The 18212-nt window shown below is 33.2% G+C and overlaps 1 protein-coding gene across 4 annotated transcripts in view; it reads left to right on the top strand.

Moving 5' to 3' along the window:
- Positions 1-387: 387 nt before the first annotated feature.
- LOC129757316 (FH1/FH2 domain-containing protein 1) overlaps positions 388-18212 on the top strand; it is a 411337-nt gene continuing 393512 nt past the window's right edge. For all 4 annotated transcript variants that reach the window (XR_008739671.1, XM_055754498.1, XM_055754499.1 and 1 more), the window contains exon 1: positions 388-1224. Coding sequence is in view for 3 of the 4 variants with exons in the window: in XM_055754498.1 (XP_055610473.1) it covers positions 1201-1224 (24 nt within the window). In the remaining variant the exon portion in view is untranslated. The remainder of the gene's footprint in view (positions 1225-18212) is intronic.

Here is an 18212-nt window from a genome sequence, read left to right as displayed (position 1 = left end):
TTTAAACCGTAGTGTTCAAAATTACCACGAAACATGAAATCTGGTTTTGTAACAAACATTTAGTTACAGTCACTAATGCCGTTTGAATATTCTGCTATCAATGACCATGCGTTATACTCCATACCTCAGTTAGTATTTAAAAAAAAAATAGTGTTACAAAAAGCAACCCCTTCCAAAATATTCGAAAATTAATTAAAAATGTGATAAATATTCCCCCAGTTTACGGTATCCAATAAAATCAATGAATCCATAGAAAAAATCTGATCATAATATTTTCTGTTGGTAAACATGATTTTTTTTCAAGTTTTCAAAAAAAGTTGTTGTTTTGATTGATACACCTATCCCAAAATCCTCACTAAAATACTGTTTTTGTTATTTCTTTTACAGAACACGGCTTTCACCCCAAGTGGTGCAGCGCGATTCTCCGCTAGTGTGAATAATAGTTGATGTAAAAATAAAACAACAGTTCTGGCTCTAGAGATAGAAAAAAAGTTGCTCCTTTTGGTTTGATAGCAGCAGCAGCAGCAGAAAGCATCTAAAATTAATCTGGAAATCACGGCAAATGGAGAAAAAAGATATTCAGCCGCGGTGTGTTGTTGGGTGGTGCTGATGCAACAAGTTGTGGTTCGTGTTGTGTTCTATTTGAACAGTGTCAGTTCGAGTGAAAATAGTTTTGCAGCACTACACACTAGGTAGTAAGTCGGCGCTACAAATACCAACACGGAGAAACGGAAGAAGGAAGGCACCCATTCGGTTGGAGGGGAATGCGAGCAGCGTTGTGGGTGGGGGAAAAATCTAATTGTAGAAGAAAGCTATAATTGTGAAGGCGCCTGGTCGGACGTCGGAAAACGAGAAAAGGGAATAAAAAGTTCGGAATCAGTTCAGTGCTACGTCGACAGTTTTTTTTCTCCTGCCTATGTCAAACGAGCTGTTTTCAATGGTTGTTTGAAGAAAAACGTGTAAGCGGAAGTGTGTATGCGTATGATAACGGAAAGGACCAGGAAGAAGAAAAAGTTTGATAAAATAAGAAATTCCGGTAGAAGAAAAACTTCTCCTGGCGAAACACTAAATCATTCTAGCGTTGGTGGTTTGGTTTTTGCATAAGCTGTTATACAAATTTTGGCTGGTAAAAAGGCATAGGGGGGGAGGGTGGAGTTTTTATGACAAAGTGGATAGTTAAAGTGTTAAAACATAGTGAAAATGTCCTACCGGAGCAACTATAGTGTAAGTATTTTCTTTAAGTAATTAAAATCGTTCTTGTTATGAATTTCTTTAAGGTTACACGTTCTGAATTTAAGTTTTTCAAGTAGTTCAACAAAAATGAATAATGAAAAATGAATTGACGAACTCTTTGAGTCAGGAATAGTAATGATAAAAATTCCAAAATTGCTGCGCAATTTGCAAGAATTTGCACAATTTATCTGTCTTTGAGCAATGATTTTTCTCATTTTAAGCTCAGCTTAGCTTAGCTTGTTTTACAACTCATATCCACCTTAAATCATTAAGCCCCAAAAAAAAATTTCACCGGACGAGAAAAACTAAACAGTTGTGCGGGACACCATAGATTATCAGTAATTTCAACGTAACGGACGACAATTAAAAAAGAGAAATTTAAAACACGGCGGAAGTGAACATCTTTCTCTCACAAACACAACTACAATTTGATTTTGTTTATACTGATGTTAAAAAACGTTATAAAAATATTTTTTTTTATTAATTTGCCATGTTTAAAACCAAACAACATTCGCTAATGATCGGATTCAAGTATCACTCACTCACTACTTGAATCACTCACTCCTGATCGAAGACCAACATGATTCGCCGTATGCATTGCTCATTGGTGAGATTCCAATTTGATAATGGTGCTGCACTGTTTTGACAGCAAGCATCGTGCGAGGTGATCTGTATTTTAGCGATGAATTGAACGATCGACGATCGGATAGGTCCAGTAGCAATCAATAACAAAACCCGACCGCTGTACGTTCAGTTGCGAAGTGCAATTTGTAACTCCCTGATTGATCGAGGCCATCAATTTTGTACAAGGGCCAAAAGAATGCAGCTTGGAACTAGGAACTCATTTTTAATGCACAAAACTCATGCTCTTCCTTTTAAAAAAATGATTAATAACGGTCCCAGTAGTCAAAGAGAGATGAAGGAAGGATTGTTAGTAATATACTTTTTAGGATCAACCATAAATCTATTATTCCAGTTTTCTTCAAAAGCGAGTTTTGAAAACTCTAAAACAATGATAATTCAGTATCACCATCCATAGAAACCGTCTATACGTCTGCGAATCTATATTCAAGTATCTCAGGAAGGGTTGTTTTGGTAAGAGAGAGGCTTAGATCAGGAGTAATTTTTTGGAAAATGGTACGATTTTTGGTTGACCTACACCTCCTATGCTCCTAGATACTTAAGGAAACTCCTAATAATATTTAGGGTAACGGACTTATTTTGGACCAGTGGACCAATTTTAGACCACCTTGTATAGCTCTCTAATAAAACAACTTATAATGTAAAAAAAAAAAATTAGTGCATTACATTAAGTGTAAGGGCTTCAACAATATTTGCTAAAAAATTCGTGATTATTTGTTTTATAAGGGAGCTAGACAAGGTTTTTTTTTTCTAAGGGTCCAGCGCCGATTGACCGGCGCATAGGGCTGAGATAATAAATAGCTAGACAAGGTGGTCCAAAAAAAAAAATAAGTCCATTACCCTACAAGATGTTTTAATTGGAAAATTTAAAAAGAATTATGATCTCAAATAAGGCCGGAACAAATTTCAAATCCTTCTTTTGTCACTCAGAGTTGGAGCATCGCGAGGGGGGGGACAATAAATAATAATGCGAAAAACAAATAAATTGGAATAAATTGCACAAAATCTTGCATGCAAAAAATTGCATGCTATATCATTGCACAAAACCTATAAAATAATGATTTTTTTTATTGAAAAATTCAATAAAATCAAGAAGACACATGGTGAAATTACTTCCATCTTCCAAAATTCCTTTTTTGGTCTTGTAATCTTTCGGATACTTGAATTTTTTATCAAAATTTCCATGAAATACTTAAAACTTTATTTATTTCCCCCTTCGGGTTTTTGGAAATTTCGAAGGGGGGGGAGACAAAAGAAGAAATTGATATTTGTTCCAGCCTAATTAGAATAGCAACTATTTGAATTTCCTAGAAGCAACAGTACCGTTCATAATTGTATAGAAATTGGAAACAGGCGCACTGTCACTTCGACTTTGAACTTCCATTACTTTTCACTCCGATGATATTTTTGATCAAATTTCTCGTGTAAGATATAGAGTAGGGTGGGGTAAAAGTACGAGTTGGGTAAAAGTTCGTTTTGAAATGATCACAAACTGAGTACAGCAAAACTCAAAACTCTAGCGTCGGTTGACAGTGAGTTAGGGATCATCCAGATATTTTTTTTTCGTAGAAATGAAAATATTCCGAAAAATGAGGTAAAGTAGCTTTTTTGCATAAATGAAGTAATATTCAAGAAAACGGCAAACACGTTTGAGAGTTTGAGCTATCGAAATTCTGGCTTCCAATGAAAGTGTGAATGTGTCTGTATAGTTGTTTTCAACCACTATCAAATGCCGAAGAAAGAATTCCATTAATATGTCTCTGTTTTGCACAATACACTGTGAATCACAAGAAACCTTGAAGGGGCAAAAGTACGAACTGCAAATGGGGCAAAAGTACGAATGATATACAGAGTTCACTGAAGGAAAGATTTTTCCTTAAAAAAAAATGGACTGGAAACATAAGCGCATATTTTTGTTTCTTATTACAAGACCTGCTCGTGTAAAATTTTTTCTAATACGATGAGAACTGGATTTCGCAAATTTGTTGAATATGGACAATTATTGATGAACTAGGTTGTTCGCCGATGTATAGGATTTGTATCAGAAGCGAACACAGGAGCTGCTGCTGTAAGCAATGATTGATATAAAATAATTCTCCTCTTGACTTCATGCAGAAATGTGGAGTTTTGAATGGTCGTACTTTTACCCCACATCATTCGAACTTTTGCCTTCAGAGGTGGGGTAAGAGTACGTTTCGATAACAGTTATGCATTTTCACTACTGCTAGCAAATGTGGCGATCGAAAACCTTCGTAATTTTTCAGAAGAAAGATAAAAGTCTAGAGAATCAAATACTGTTCTTGGTTTTTTGGAAAATCAGCTACAAGATTTAATAATAACAGGAAATCACTAATGTCGTACTTCTACCCTACCGTACTCTATCAACTATCACACTAAAATCACACAAAATTTAAGCTTTCAAAATTTGTATGGCCTGAGACACAGTAATTCTTGCAAAATCGGGCTTTTTGAACTTTTACCATTCAAACGGCAATAGCTCAAAAACTACGCTGCGCTTTTCATTGAAATTTTGCAGAGTAATTGTTAAAATATAAAGTTAGTATGTCTGAAGTTTTTGAAAAGTTCTATCGATGGGATCGAAAGTTACGCGAGGTGCAATATTTTAGGCATGGGCTGATATGAATAAAGCTCTAGTAATTGCTTTAGCTATTTTCGAGCAGTTTTGTGAGTCAAATACTTCGAATGGCATACATATTTTTAATCTGGAACTGGTTGAAAGTAAATTTTTTACTTTGCTTTTTCATATCTAGTTGAGCAAATGCTTTTCAATTTTGCCATTCTAAAGTTCGAGCTAAGAAAAAGCAATTGCTGTTTTCTAATTTCCACCCATGAAGCTAGAAATGCGATTTCTATAGAATTTTGGACGAATGTTTCCATAAGAAAATCATATTTTATTTTCAACAACTAGTAAAACCTATTTAAATTAAACACTCAAAATAAAACCGTGAGATTCTGGTTTCAAAACACAAATATATCATTGATTCCATTTTTATTTTCTTTATTGCTTTTGCCAGACATTTTTTGACTGATTTGTGGATGGAAACGATATTGTTCCCATGAATCGTGCAAAATTCTATAGAAATCGCATTTTAAGGCTTATGCCTGAAATATTGTACCTCGTGTGAATTTTGGTCCCATCGATAAAACTTTTCAAACATACTAACATTATATTTCAGCAATTACTCTGCAAAATTTTAATAAAAATTGTGAAGTAGTTTCTGAGCTATTGAAATTTGAAAAGTAAAAGTCCAAAAAGTCCGTTTTTCGTTGAATTACTGTATTTTAGGCCACACAAACTTTGGAAAGTGTTTGTCGATCTATCTTACCTAGAAAATTTTACCAAATATATCATCAGGTGAAAAGTTATGGAAGTTCAAAGTTGCAATGACAGTGCGCATGATTTCAATTCCTAGACTATTATGAACGGTACTGTAGCTGTTTCCCTCACTATAATCTCTAACACATCACTGATTCTCGAAACGAATCTTGAAATAAAAAAAAAAAATAAATAAACACACAAAAATCATGGAATAAAGAATCAAAAAGTTATAGATGATGCCATTTGAAAACATGTTTAAAGGAGCAAGAGATAAGTAAAATAGAAATGTGTTTGGTGTTAAAAAAATTGATATTTGATCATAATTTTTTGTGATAAACATCATATAAAATGCTACTGAAACAAAAATACTGTGAAAATGATTTCAATAAATTATAGGAAACCTGAGACTATTTTGATTTGATTATTAAAATTGTATAAGGTTTAATATTAGAACAAGCTTCACATAGGGTAAAACTTCCAAACAAATAGTTTACATGGTTTACACTTCATTGGAATGTATGATTATTGGGAAAATAAAAAATAATTTCATAAAGGTCATGATCGTATTCAGTTACCCACCAAAAAGTTTATTTAGCTATTAAAATTCTCGAATGAAATCATTGCATACCTTTTGGACAAGTATCAATTGGCAAAAGGTATGCAACTACAAAACGTGACAAAACCATGTTTAGCTGGAAAAAATAATTGAGAAGCTTATTACACCAAAACTTGAATTCGAGATTGAAATGAATACATCATTCAGCATGAATAACCTAACTTGTAGCAAAAATATCAGCTACCATTTTTTTTATTCTAAATATTTTCTATTTAAATCTAACACTTTGTCAAAGAAAACAGAATCGGTCCACTTATCTGAGTGTGCCAGTTTTACTTCTTGGTTGAATTTCATGCCGCTCTTTCCTTAACAAATATTCTGGACCTGGTATTCGTAGCATCAGCCCCGTTGATTCAATCATTCACAACACTTTGCAAAAAAGGTAAATTTTCACCTATTCCCGATTAAACTTCACTCTTCCACGTTTTAAAACTTAAAGCACATTCCGCGGACGCAGTCTTTATAGTTCACCAAATTTTCTATTCGCGAAAAATAAACAAACGAAAAAAAACGGCTCAATGATTTTTCTCATTTTAATTCAAATTTACTCTTTTTCTCGAATTGTTTTACAAACTCCCAAAAAACCATTTATCTAAAACTACCTAAAAAAAGCGACCAACTTTAATTCAATTATTTTCCTTTTAAATAACGTAAATAAACCAAGTCCATATTTTGACTCTATTCAACCATATTTATTCTGGACACAGGCTAGAACGTAGTTAGCTTTACTTATCCACTTTACTTTGAAAACCCGGACTTGTCCGAATAAATCCGGGGAATCTGGAATGCTCACCTTCCAATATATAATAAACTTGGGTTATGTAATGGCTTTTCCGTCTTATCGTTAAATGATTAATATTATTTTATTTGTGCTTCATCCAACGTTTTAAATATTACGTTTTCTGTTTCAAGAAACTAAAATTGAATAGGAAAGCATAAAACATTAACTATTTTGAACCGCTTTGGGAAGTGGCTATGCTATTTTCTGAATTAAAAAAGAACATGTTAGAATTTTTGACTGCTTTATCCGTTCATTACGAAAATTATGGCTTTTTCAATCGAAACATATCGTCGTTTGTTGCAATATAACAAGATTTAAGCCTAAAAACTCGTTTCTTCGATCATTACTCTTGGGTGGTATTTTGGACCACCAGGTTTCTATTTTGGATCACCCTTGAACTAAATAGGTTTTTTTTTCTAAATTTTGCTATATTTACGACAGCGATCGATGCACAATTTTGCGAATAATTCAGTTAATCTTTTCCAAGTTAGGTTTGTTTACGTCGATTCATTCCGGAACTAACTTACTTCAACTTTTCCCCAGCCTCTATTTAGGTAAACTAGTTTGTTGAATATTCCTTTCTACAACCCCTTTTTCTAAAACTTCTTATGCTTTAAAACAATAATAATAGACAAGATTAGAATAAACACAGAAAAACTCCTCTGTTATATAGAGTGTTTCAAATGTTTTGAAAATCCCAACAGCACACTGCAATCTCGACGAAATTTGTTCTACAGTGTTAAATACTGGCCAGTTGGTTTATTTTTAGAATCAATTTTTAGAACGCAATCTTTTTCAGGTGACCCAATGATAAGTTGAGAAAGTATGACATTATCAACTTCTTGAAGGATTAATCACCGTAATTTATGTTTGTGGATTTAATTTATCGGCCTAGTGGTGAAAAGCGATGTCCTTTTTAGTAGGGACATCTAAAGATTAGGAATTTTTTTTGGAACTTTGAACCTAATCACGCGCAATCCTTCATAAAGTTAAAATAACTTTGGTCAAAAAGAAATAAAAAACACGACATCATAGCATCGGTGATAGGTCACTATCAGACTATTGACCGTACCGTTTCGCATCCAAACTCCGGATGTAACAAATGCGAAGATAACAAAAACTTAATTACAAAAACAAATGTGATGATATGCTTCCAAATGAATTCCGCTCATTTTCAACATCTTTCATTTCATCTAACCTTCTATCCATCTATATAAAACACTTCATAATCTTTAGATGTCCCTACTAAAAAGGACATCACTTTTCATCACTAGGCCGATAAATTAAATCTACAAATTATCAATTTCGTGACATCAATTTATCTATTTTGACTTAAAAAACCTTAGTGGATTAGGTTTTGCTTCAGTTCTGTGGAATACATAGATTCAAACAAGATAAGAATGTGCGAGAATTATTCGATCTTTTTAACCATCTGAAAATATTTTTTTCACTGTAAAAACCACAAAGTTTTGTCTTTGAAACAAGTTTTGTTTAAAAAAAAATCGTTGAAGTAGATTTTTTGATTTTTTTTTTTCAAAAATTGCATAACCTGAAACTGAACTGAAAAACTAGATTTTAGTATTATTTTTTCATTTGTAATTTAAAATATTTCAACAAATTTTTCCTAAGTTTTGATACACATTATCACATCGATCGTCGATATTCTGGCTACAAATTTGAACTCAAATCTTTATTCCAGTTTTAAAATTGAGGGGGAAACTGTGGGACGGACGGTTTCTAACGGCAGAATAGGCGCCGCATCCCTGGCCAATACCATCACATATTGAGCACGTAAGTTTCACAGTTTTCTCCTCACTTTTAAAACTGGAATAAATATATGAATTTAAATTTGTACCCAGAATATCGACGATCGATCAATGCTATAGGAGTGGATCCAGGGCCGTAGGAAGAACCGACTCATAGGGGAGGGGGGGGGGGGGGGGAGTTGGATTGCTTGATGCAAACTTGAACCAAATTTATGATTTTAGTTTGAAATTGGACATTAAAAAAAATGCAATATTAACAATGTTAAGCAATACACCGAGAAGAATTGTGTGCAGATTTTTTAGGTGAAGCTCAGGTACATGTTTCTTCAAAAGCAAATATTTTTCATAAAGAATCAATTCCATAATGAAAATCCTGTGGATGATTTTTTCAATAAAATTTGAGATTTTTTGCATAAAACAAATTCTACTTTATATTTGTGATTTTGAATTGACGAGCAATTGTTTAAGTTCATGTTCTCTTATATTCCTCAACAATTTTGGTGGATCAAGGTGGATTTACGAAGATTTCCGCATCAGAGTTGATCAACAGTGTATTTCAGAACCGTCACGAATAAAGGAAACACCAGGCGTGTTGTTTCTCGATCTACCGGAAGCCTTCGATATAATTGATCACAATTTTATGCTTAAGAAGCTAGAATTCCCCCATAATTTTGTGTTGGTTGAAAAACTCGTTTACAAGCTTAATCAAATCTTTTTCTGAATTTTTAATCTTCATTCTGAATCTGAATTCGAAACCTGAATTCAAAAATTGAACTTTCAATCTGTTTCCGAATTTCTATACGATTTCTGGAATGTACAAGAATTACGATTTCCGAATTCTAATTCCAGATCAGAATTTTAAGAGCCATGTTCTAGAGCCGTCAACCATGAATGTATTCTTTAAATTCTGTAGTTCTGTTTTAATCTTAATTTATTATTACAATTATTTATTTTTAATCTGTATCGTGAATCTGAGTTGAATTGTAAATTTCAAATGATGAATCTGAATCTGAGTTTTCAATTATGGATCGCCATTTAGAAGCTGTAAATGTATAGATTTTGTGAAGTTTGAGAAATTCGTATTTAAATGTAAAACATAATTCTTATTTTTTCTTATTCGGAGAACTATTATTTTGATTGAAAATTGAAAATGCATATGATTTTCGAAAAACATGATTCAAATTGGATATTAAATGCAAAACCAAATTTGAACCCGGATTTCAAAGAAGCTTTTCATTTTTAATTTCTTATGATTATTCGATCTGAAAATCAAGAATCCTTAACTGGATACAGAATAATAAAAAAACAAAATTACAACTACATTTTTGGTTAAGAAAAATGAAACCAAAATCTCCGAAATGGGTTAAACCCGCCCGAGACCGATTGCACGCCGTGTGTGCAATGGAATTTTTGTGCCTTTATCAGAACAATCATTTATTGTGAGTTTACTATTTCTCGGTAAAATATTATCTTTTTACCAACGGAATTCAGAAATTTTAGGAAAAATTTATAGAGAATTGATTTTGATGAAAATCAAACAACATAAAAGTTATGTAAGAGTTAAGTACTATGATTTTCAATGTCGCAAAAAGGCCTCCGTCTCGAATGGGTTAGTTTAAAATATAATATTCAGACCTGAATTTCTATGAACTAGCGAGAAAATTTTCTAAACTGTAGCAGATTTTTGAACTTGGAATGGGTTATTGAGGTTTTGGCATTAGTTTTTAGTCTAGACTGTTACTCTTGAATATTTTTGCTGTATCATCATTATTTCATAATGAATTTAAAACTTTAAGTGGAGAGTAGAAAACCTCGCTTGCTTTTTTGGATCCTCATGGGGGAGGGGGGCTCCACGGCCATGAGCGGATCTGTTTAGGACAATAACACTTATGTCCGAGTAAGTGATTAACATTCAATTGTTAATCATTAGAAATATGTTTTATGCCTTCCTATTCAATATTAGTTTCTTGAAAAAGAATACATAGTATTTGAAACGTTGGATGAAGCACAAACAAAAGTGTTTTAATCATTTACCGATAAGACCGAAAAGCCGTTATATAACCTTAAAATTATTCCGGTCGGAAAAATTATTTCATACTATACTAGCTAATCCCGAACGAACTTCGTTTCGCAAGCAATTACAAAAATATGATTAAATTAGATGATGTTATTCAAACAAATTAAAATAATCGTTACACTGAAAAAAAAAGTTATAATATCTGAAAACTGTTTACTACGTTTGAAAGCCTATAAATAGAGTTACAAATAAGCTAAATTTGGTTTTTATTAGGAGATTTTTGATATTATTTCAAATGTAGTTTTAAATTCTTAAAATATCTGGTTTTTCGAAGGCTCACAAAAAAAAATCTCTCCTGATCAAATTATAGCTTTTAGGAGCAAATGGGTTGATTTATGCGAAAGTTCAACTTTTTTCTTCGTTTAGGTTTAGTTTAAGTGTTATTGTTATGGTCATTTCGTGCTAATTTTTGGATATTGAAAAAAAACAAACGGTAATTTTCCATGAAAAAGCCCGTGTAGAAAAAATGGCTTACACCCTTTCAAATGGTTTTAATTTGACGAAAAAATAACATTGGAACAGTGTGAGGACCTAGGAAATTGCATGAAGGCAAAATTTCATTTGTTTTTGCCGCCAAAATTTTTTTAAAAATGTTTATAATTTTTACACCTAGATGTATGCAGCAACATTGTCCATCTTTTAATTATGAATGATTTTGAAAAAAAAATGGCACCATAACAATAATTTTGAAGGTGCTAATGGGCGTGAAAACCATATTGAACAAAGCTACCCCGAAAATCGAAATCTGGTTTTGTAACAAACATTTAATTATAATCATCAATGACGTTTGAATTTACTGCCCTCACTGATCATGTTTTATACTCCTTAGAGCAAGTTCACTGGTGTTGGTAAAAAGTGGTAGAAGTTTTGTCACTTTTAGCATATTTTGAAAATTTTGCCATGCAAAAACATTTTCAAGATCTGTGGCCTTCAAGTTTTTTAACAACACGTGTTGTAGTTTCGCATGCTGTGATGCAAAAATAGCAATGTTCCTATGACATACGGCTGAAATAGAAACAGTGCTGTAAAAAATACAACGCCAAAGATCTTGAAAATATTTTAACATGGTAAAATTTTCAAAATGTCAAAATTTCTACCACTTTTTCCCAACACCGGTGAACTTGCTCTTACCTCAGTAAGTGTTTTAAAACTTTTAGGTATTACGAAAAAGCAACCCCATCCAAAATATTTAAAAATGAATGAAAAATGTGATCAAAGTTCCCCCAGTTTACGGTATCTGTTTTTTTTTCCCCGAAACTCGTTCTTCAATCCGTACGTTTATCCGTATAATTTCCACAAAAATGTCGCGAAAACTGCTACTGGCTCATGAGAATGACGCTTTTCCTTTGCATGATGAACCGAGATTGAATACCCAAAATTCCCAATAAATTTTCCTCTTCGATCCTATGCATAAACTTTTAATTAATTATTCCACAATACGAATCGATTCGTTTTACCTAGAAAAAAAAACCTCGTGTGCTAATTTTTACATCCTTATAATTGCCCGTCTCTTGAAACTCTGATGAAGAATTTTTAATCCCAATCCAATAACGTCAATATTTGAAAACCATAAACAGTTAATTTGGACGACCCCTTTTGCAAACCCTTTAGAAAGTTTGTTTGGTTTTTTTTCAATCGTTCATATTTTAACATGCAAAACACATAGAGACACAATTCTGGTTTCGGTATGTAATGGAGGGTTAACTACCTATTTTTGCTCGAAAAACTGTAAATTTCCAAATAAAAGAAAAACAAACGACCTTTGCATTCCGATTGTATCCCGATAATTCTTCACAAAAAAAAAGAAAGAATTACAAGCCAGATGATCTACTAATCTATCTCGCAAACGATTGTTGTTCGCCTAATTACACAAACAAACATTTCTGATGGTTATTTTCCAATCACGTACCTTCAGCCGATCGGAAAAAATGCTCCTTCCATTAGGCAGTTTTTAAAAATTTGCCACAAAAGAAAATTCAAACACGCAGAGATGTATACACAAATGGTGTGTTGTGGTAGGTAGTAACTCAGCCAGTAGTAATTTTGCCATTCAGGTCGCGTTTATGTCCTTGTTTGTGCGCCCGTGTGGGTGTTTGTTTTGTTGTGTTTGCTTTTTTAGTTAGAGATCTGGTTCCGAAACACGCGCTCCGTGGCATATTTATTTACACAGGAAAACCGTCGTTAGTTCAATTCGATCGTTACAAAATCTTTGTCAGTTCAGTAGCAATGCGTCTGCAAATAACCAGACATCGGGGAGCAAACGTTACGAAACTGAACTCATGACGATGTCTTATAAGTAGGTGACTTGAGTAACCAAAAAAAGAACATTTTGTTTCGTTACCAGTCTAGCTTCAACAACAATCGGGAATGATCATATTTAAAACATATCTTTCTGTGTTAATATTAGTTCTTCAAACTTAAATAATCCAATCCGGAAATAAAGTCATACGTAAAAATTAGAATATTATCCACAGGAACGTTTTTACACAATGATTTATTATTTTGCCTTAATCAGAATACGTTTTCAAAAGAATTCAAATAAAAATGATTCATTACCCATTGGCGCTTCCCTCAGAAGCAAACCCTGAAAAGGATGCAATTTGTTGATTGCTCATTTTTGAAAACCATAGCCAAAGGTGAACGACATTGGTGGTTTCTATTACTGTTGAACCATTGAACTAAATATAGGCTATTGAAAAACGTTGAAGAGGATTATTCTAGGTAGAGCTTTTAAATTTAGAACAAACAAATCACCACAATCTTTTGGCAGACCTTTGCCTTTCATTGACAAGGTGAATAAAAAAAAAAGCAAGATTAGTGATACAAACCTCGGAAACGAAAAAAATTCTCCTCTGCGACAATTAAAACTCATGATACTTTCTTGTGGTGATGTATAGTTATAATAAGGGATGCCATTTTAAACAAAACCGGTATCTGGTTCTTAAAGTTCGTCAAAAGCGGTAATACCGGTATGGAGAATTTTTGTAAAACACCTTACAAAATACGTTTTCTATGCACAAAATGGAGTTGAGTTAATGGAGTTGTAATTCTTGAAACTCACAAAAATGTGTTTACACCAAGCGCAGTCCTATAGGGTGGGGGAAGGAGTGATCGGGGTGATCACACCCCGTTAATGTTAACGGTCACACAACGTTAATGTTAACCCACTTAAACCCAAATATTTTTTCGCTGAAAAATTTACAGAAGTTTTGTTAAATGAATACATACAATTTTAATTCAACGAAAAACTTTATCGTTACAAAAATTGATTTTTTTTCAAAAATTGCTTAAATAATTTCAAATCACTTGAAACTTTAATTGTTCAAATCACTCAATTGTTCATTGAAGTACAACAAATTTTTCATAAAATCCGGGTATCTGGGCCGGATCGGATTCACCTTAAATTTTTTCTTGAATATAAGGGCAGTCCGGATAAAACTGGCCAATCTGGAATGCTTATTTTAGACGGGGTTTATTTTTTTTTCTTTTCTGGCTAACATATGATTTTTTTTTTAAATAAATCAAAATGATGGTTCATTTGAACCCTTTTGATTTTAGATATTTGAGATCGAAAGCACATGGACCAGAGATTCCTGATGCTTACAAAATAATATTTTTTTGGAAAATATAATCATTTCCAGTTTTCGCATGTTTTCATGCTTCTCTTAGCTGGAGTTTTTAACAATTGCTTGTCAAACAGTTGTCATTAGTATAGATGGATTGATTTACATATATTGAAATATTCTGATTCTGCGCAAAAAATTAAATTAAAATAATGGTTCGCTTTGGGTTTATGCTGATTTTATCAAACCTCAACAAAAGGTAGGGTTTTTTTTCAATGTTTATCATTTCCTGAAAATTTTGAATAGAATTTTTTTTTCGATTATAATCGTTTTAACATCTTTCTGTCATTCGCGACTTACATATATTAACGATGCAGTTGGCGGACAGTCATTGAAAAACTTATCCAGTACAACTATGATTGATATTTACTCTGGGCTTCAACTCACGGACATCAGCTCAGGAGGTTACTGACTTACCAACTGACTATATCACAAGCCCTTGAACAGAAAAATTTAAATTTTTGTGATAAGCTTTAAAAAATTTTAATTCTGAATTTCTGGATACACTACGGATCTCAAGTCCCGATTTTGGCAAAAAGTGTTGATAAAGGCCCTATAGAAGCAACAAGTCATTTGATATCCTTAAGTTATAGTTAGGTGATATTTTGAAAATAAGTAAGACCCCTACATGAAAAATATTTTGTAATCATCATCTGGTTATATAATCTGGTTGAAAATAATCGCCTTCAAAACATGAGAGCCATTAAGATAGACGAAATGGAAGGAAATTGTAATAATCGTTTCTGTATTTTATTAAAAAATCGGCAGAATATTCGGCCGAATACCACTATTCGGTACATTTCTAGTTCAGAGACTAATTTGTTTTGCTTCAGGAGTAGCACCATACAAGGGCACAAACAACTGATTACAAAACCCTCAATATTCTGAGTTATTTTGCAGGGTAAAGCGGTTGGAACTGTTCCGACACTCACATCTTCTTCCTAAACTAGTTTTCTGATTGAAAGACCATTCTTAGTGCCCCATTTGTGCACAATTCGTTTCCTTTGCTCGGGAGAAAGGCCACGCATTTTCAGATTTCTACGCGAAAAACAACAAAAAATGACAACGCTTACATCACTAGGATGTTAACAACAGTACGCAGCCAAAATTTGATTGAACTCCATATAATTTTTGAAGTGGTGGTTATTTCATAATGTATCCAAAATATGAGCGTTAATCATCATAGCAGCTTTGCCTACTAGCGACACATCGCATACGTCGCGACGTTGAAAATAATAACGACGCAGCGCGAGTTTCCTAGGAGACTTGAATCATGCGATTGATGGCCTGAGGAAAATGTACAGTAAATAACATAAGCAATGTTCGAGTACTAGATATAGAAATCGCCTACTGGACTGAAAAAAGAAAAACAAACCTGCGAATGACAGGAATCTCGCTAGTAATAAAGCGTCGCTAGTCCTACTGTCGCTATTCGGTTTGGTGCTATACACCTAATATTTATAATCGGCGGAACAGTCTATACGTCGAGTGCTGGAAAAATCGAGTTTTGCAACGAGATGCATACAAAGTTTTCTGCAATACCTGAAAATACCTTTGAGAATCAAACAATTAGATACACTTGCTTACTTCGTTTGTAGTTTTTTTTTTTCAAATCAAAACTGTGTCAAAAAAGTAACACGATATTGTTTTGAAAACCGTTTCGAAATGTAGGGGAACATGCGCTATTATGCGCCACCTAAGCGAAACGCTGATTTTCTATGTATTTCACGTACAGATTGTGTTAAAAATAGGTGCAATCGTTGAAGAAAATTGTTTTCTACAAATGCCTATGATTTTTTATTACTCAAATTGCTATAGTTGCTTCAAAAACTTGATTTTTTAAAACCTTATTCAAAGCCACAGAACAAAACTGTGTTGCAAATACGCGCCGCTGTGTATTCAATACGCGCCTAGCAGCCGAACACACCCGAAAGCAGCCGAAGACCGAAAACACACCAATACTTACAGACACTTTGAATGAAAATAAAATCAAAATGGACTAATCAAAATTTTAAAAAAAATAAAAGTAGAAATTTTTGGGCCGAATTAACGCTCAAAATAAGGTTTTAGACTTTTTGTTCATTTTCAATGAAAATTGGCCTTTTTGAAAAATTAATGCTATTTTCAGCCTACTACGATTGGCGCGTTATAACGAGCGCATGGGCCGTGATAAAACATACCCATAAAAAGCATACCATAGCGAGTTCGGTATAACTTTTTAGCATTAAATCGTAGTTTAGATTCTCCTCTATCGATGTGTCAGAAAATATTGTCTTATTCGTTTTTCTCTGCTTGGTGACACCTTATTGAAAGTGTTTTAAAATTTAGATCGAAATGAAGAAAAACCTAAATTGTGAAATTATCACGACACAGGAGCATTTTAAGGAAAAATTCATACTTGCCATGACCAATCACAGCATTTAGAACAAATTGGTAATATTTTGCAGGCTTCAAATGTTTCAGATTCTTCAAAACAAAGGTGGCGCGTATTAGCTTCATGGGGCGTTATATGAACTTTTCCCCTATTGTCGCTGGCAACGGTTTGCATGCATTGAGAGCAAAACTTGCGCTCTCTCGCATACTGTCAGGATGTGCAGTAAAAGGTGTTGTATATCGTCCAATTTTTACAACTCTTATCGCTTAAGCCAGAAGTTAAAAATATGTAGGTATATTGCCTCCACTTTAGTACGTAAATGCTGTTTTTTCGAGTTATATAAGATGATTTTACAATGTATATGAAACGTATAGCAAAGTTTATTGAGAAATATACCTACAAAAATGTTTGCTGGGAGGGAGTCGAACAATGTTGTTTGTGCTAAAACACCTGAAACTTCAAGTAATTTAATGGTGCTTGTTGTGGGTTGAGATAGTTTCTGCTTATTCCGTGCTTATTCCGTCAAATCGATTCAATTGGGTTGCGCTAGCATAGGGTAGGGATACCATACTGTCGTATCCGATCACTTTTTCCACAACTAAACATCCATATTTTTCTTATTTACTCGGATACTCGATACAACAAAAATGCTTTATGCGAACTTTCTTTTCAAGCAATCTCTATAAACTGACCCAAGACCCGAACTCATTATCTCTTTTCCTCATCGAGCTAGTTCATCGCAGTAATCCCTCGCAGTTCTCGAGTTCATTATCCTATCATTATTCATTATCTATCATTCTGAGCGGAACCTCTCAATGAATCTATTCGTTGCTGTTTTAAAAACGATTTCATTTTATTTTACATTACACCGTGTCACAATTTATTGAATTATTTATTTTTTATATGCTCTCTCAATATTCTCTACACAGACGTATACTCTTTTAAAGTATATGTACTCTTTTCCGATCGAGAAATGGGCGTACTCTTCTTTCTGGGAAATTTTAGCAAATGTACTCTATTTTGTTGGAAGACAATTGATCAGAAAACCAACGTATTTCTTACATTTTATAAAGTTGTTTCACATCTTATGCAAAAACAACAAAATGAATACAGCTTACAACAAATTACTTAAACATTATGTTTTAATTCATTCATGTTTTGTCGTTATAAACAGAGAGTGTATGCTGACGGTAAAAATTTAAGCATAGTACCTATAAGAATAATTTAAAAGGAAATTATAATTTTTATTTAAATCACATAACCATAAAGCCCTTAACAGTATTTGATTCAATTGAAATATCTCGATTCCACCTCAGGCAGATCGAAATATGTTCAGTAGAACCCCGCTTATCCGAGCTCTGGGTATCCGAGCTTCCGCGTTATCCGAGCCACAATTTTTATCCAAAATCCATGTAAAAATGTGTTTCATCATCGCGACATCCTGTTTAGTCATTAAATTGACGTTTTTGGCAAGTTTAAAATCTAGACTTGCCAGAAACGTCGATTAAATAGAGAAATAAAATCCATGTAAATCGAGCTCATCCACGAGAAAAACTTTATCAAATCTATTTTTAGATCTTCAATTCTCTCTTGAGATGTTATTCAGAGTTTAAATTTGAAGGTTCAATAATAAAAATCATTTATTTATTCTATTTAACCTGTTATTTTAAGATGGAGGCATTTTACAAACATGATGGGGGCATACAAAAACACTCTATTATTCCACTATATAATCATTATTAAGCCTCCACAAAAGCTGA

Source organism: Uranotaenia lowii, chromosome 3, assembly GCF_029784155.1.
Source record: "Uranotaenia lowii strain MFRU-FL chromosome 3, ASM2978415v1, whole genome shotgun sequence".
NCBI classification, from domain to species: Eukaryota; Metazoa; Arthropoda; class Insecta; order Diptera; family Culicidae; genus Uranotaenia; species Uranotaenia lowii.
The sequence above is the reverse complement of the archived record's forward strand: the minus strand, read 5'-3'. Positions and strand labels throughout refer to the sequence as shown.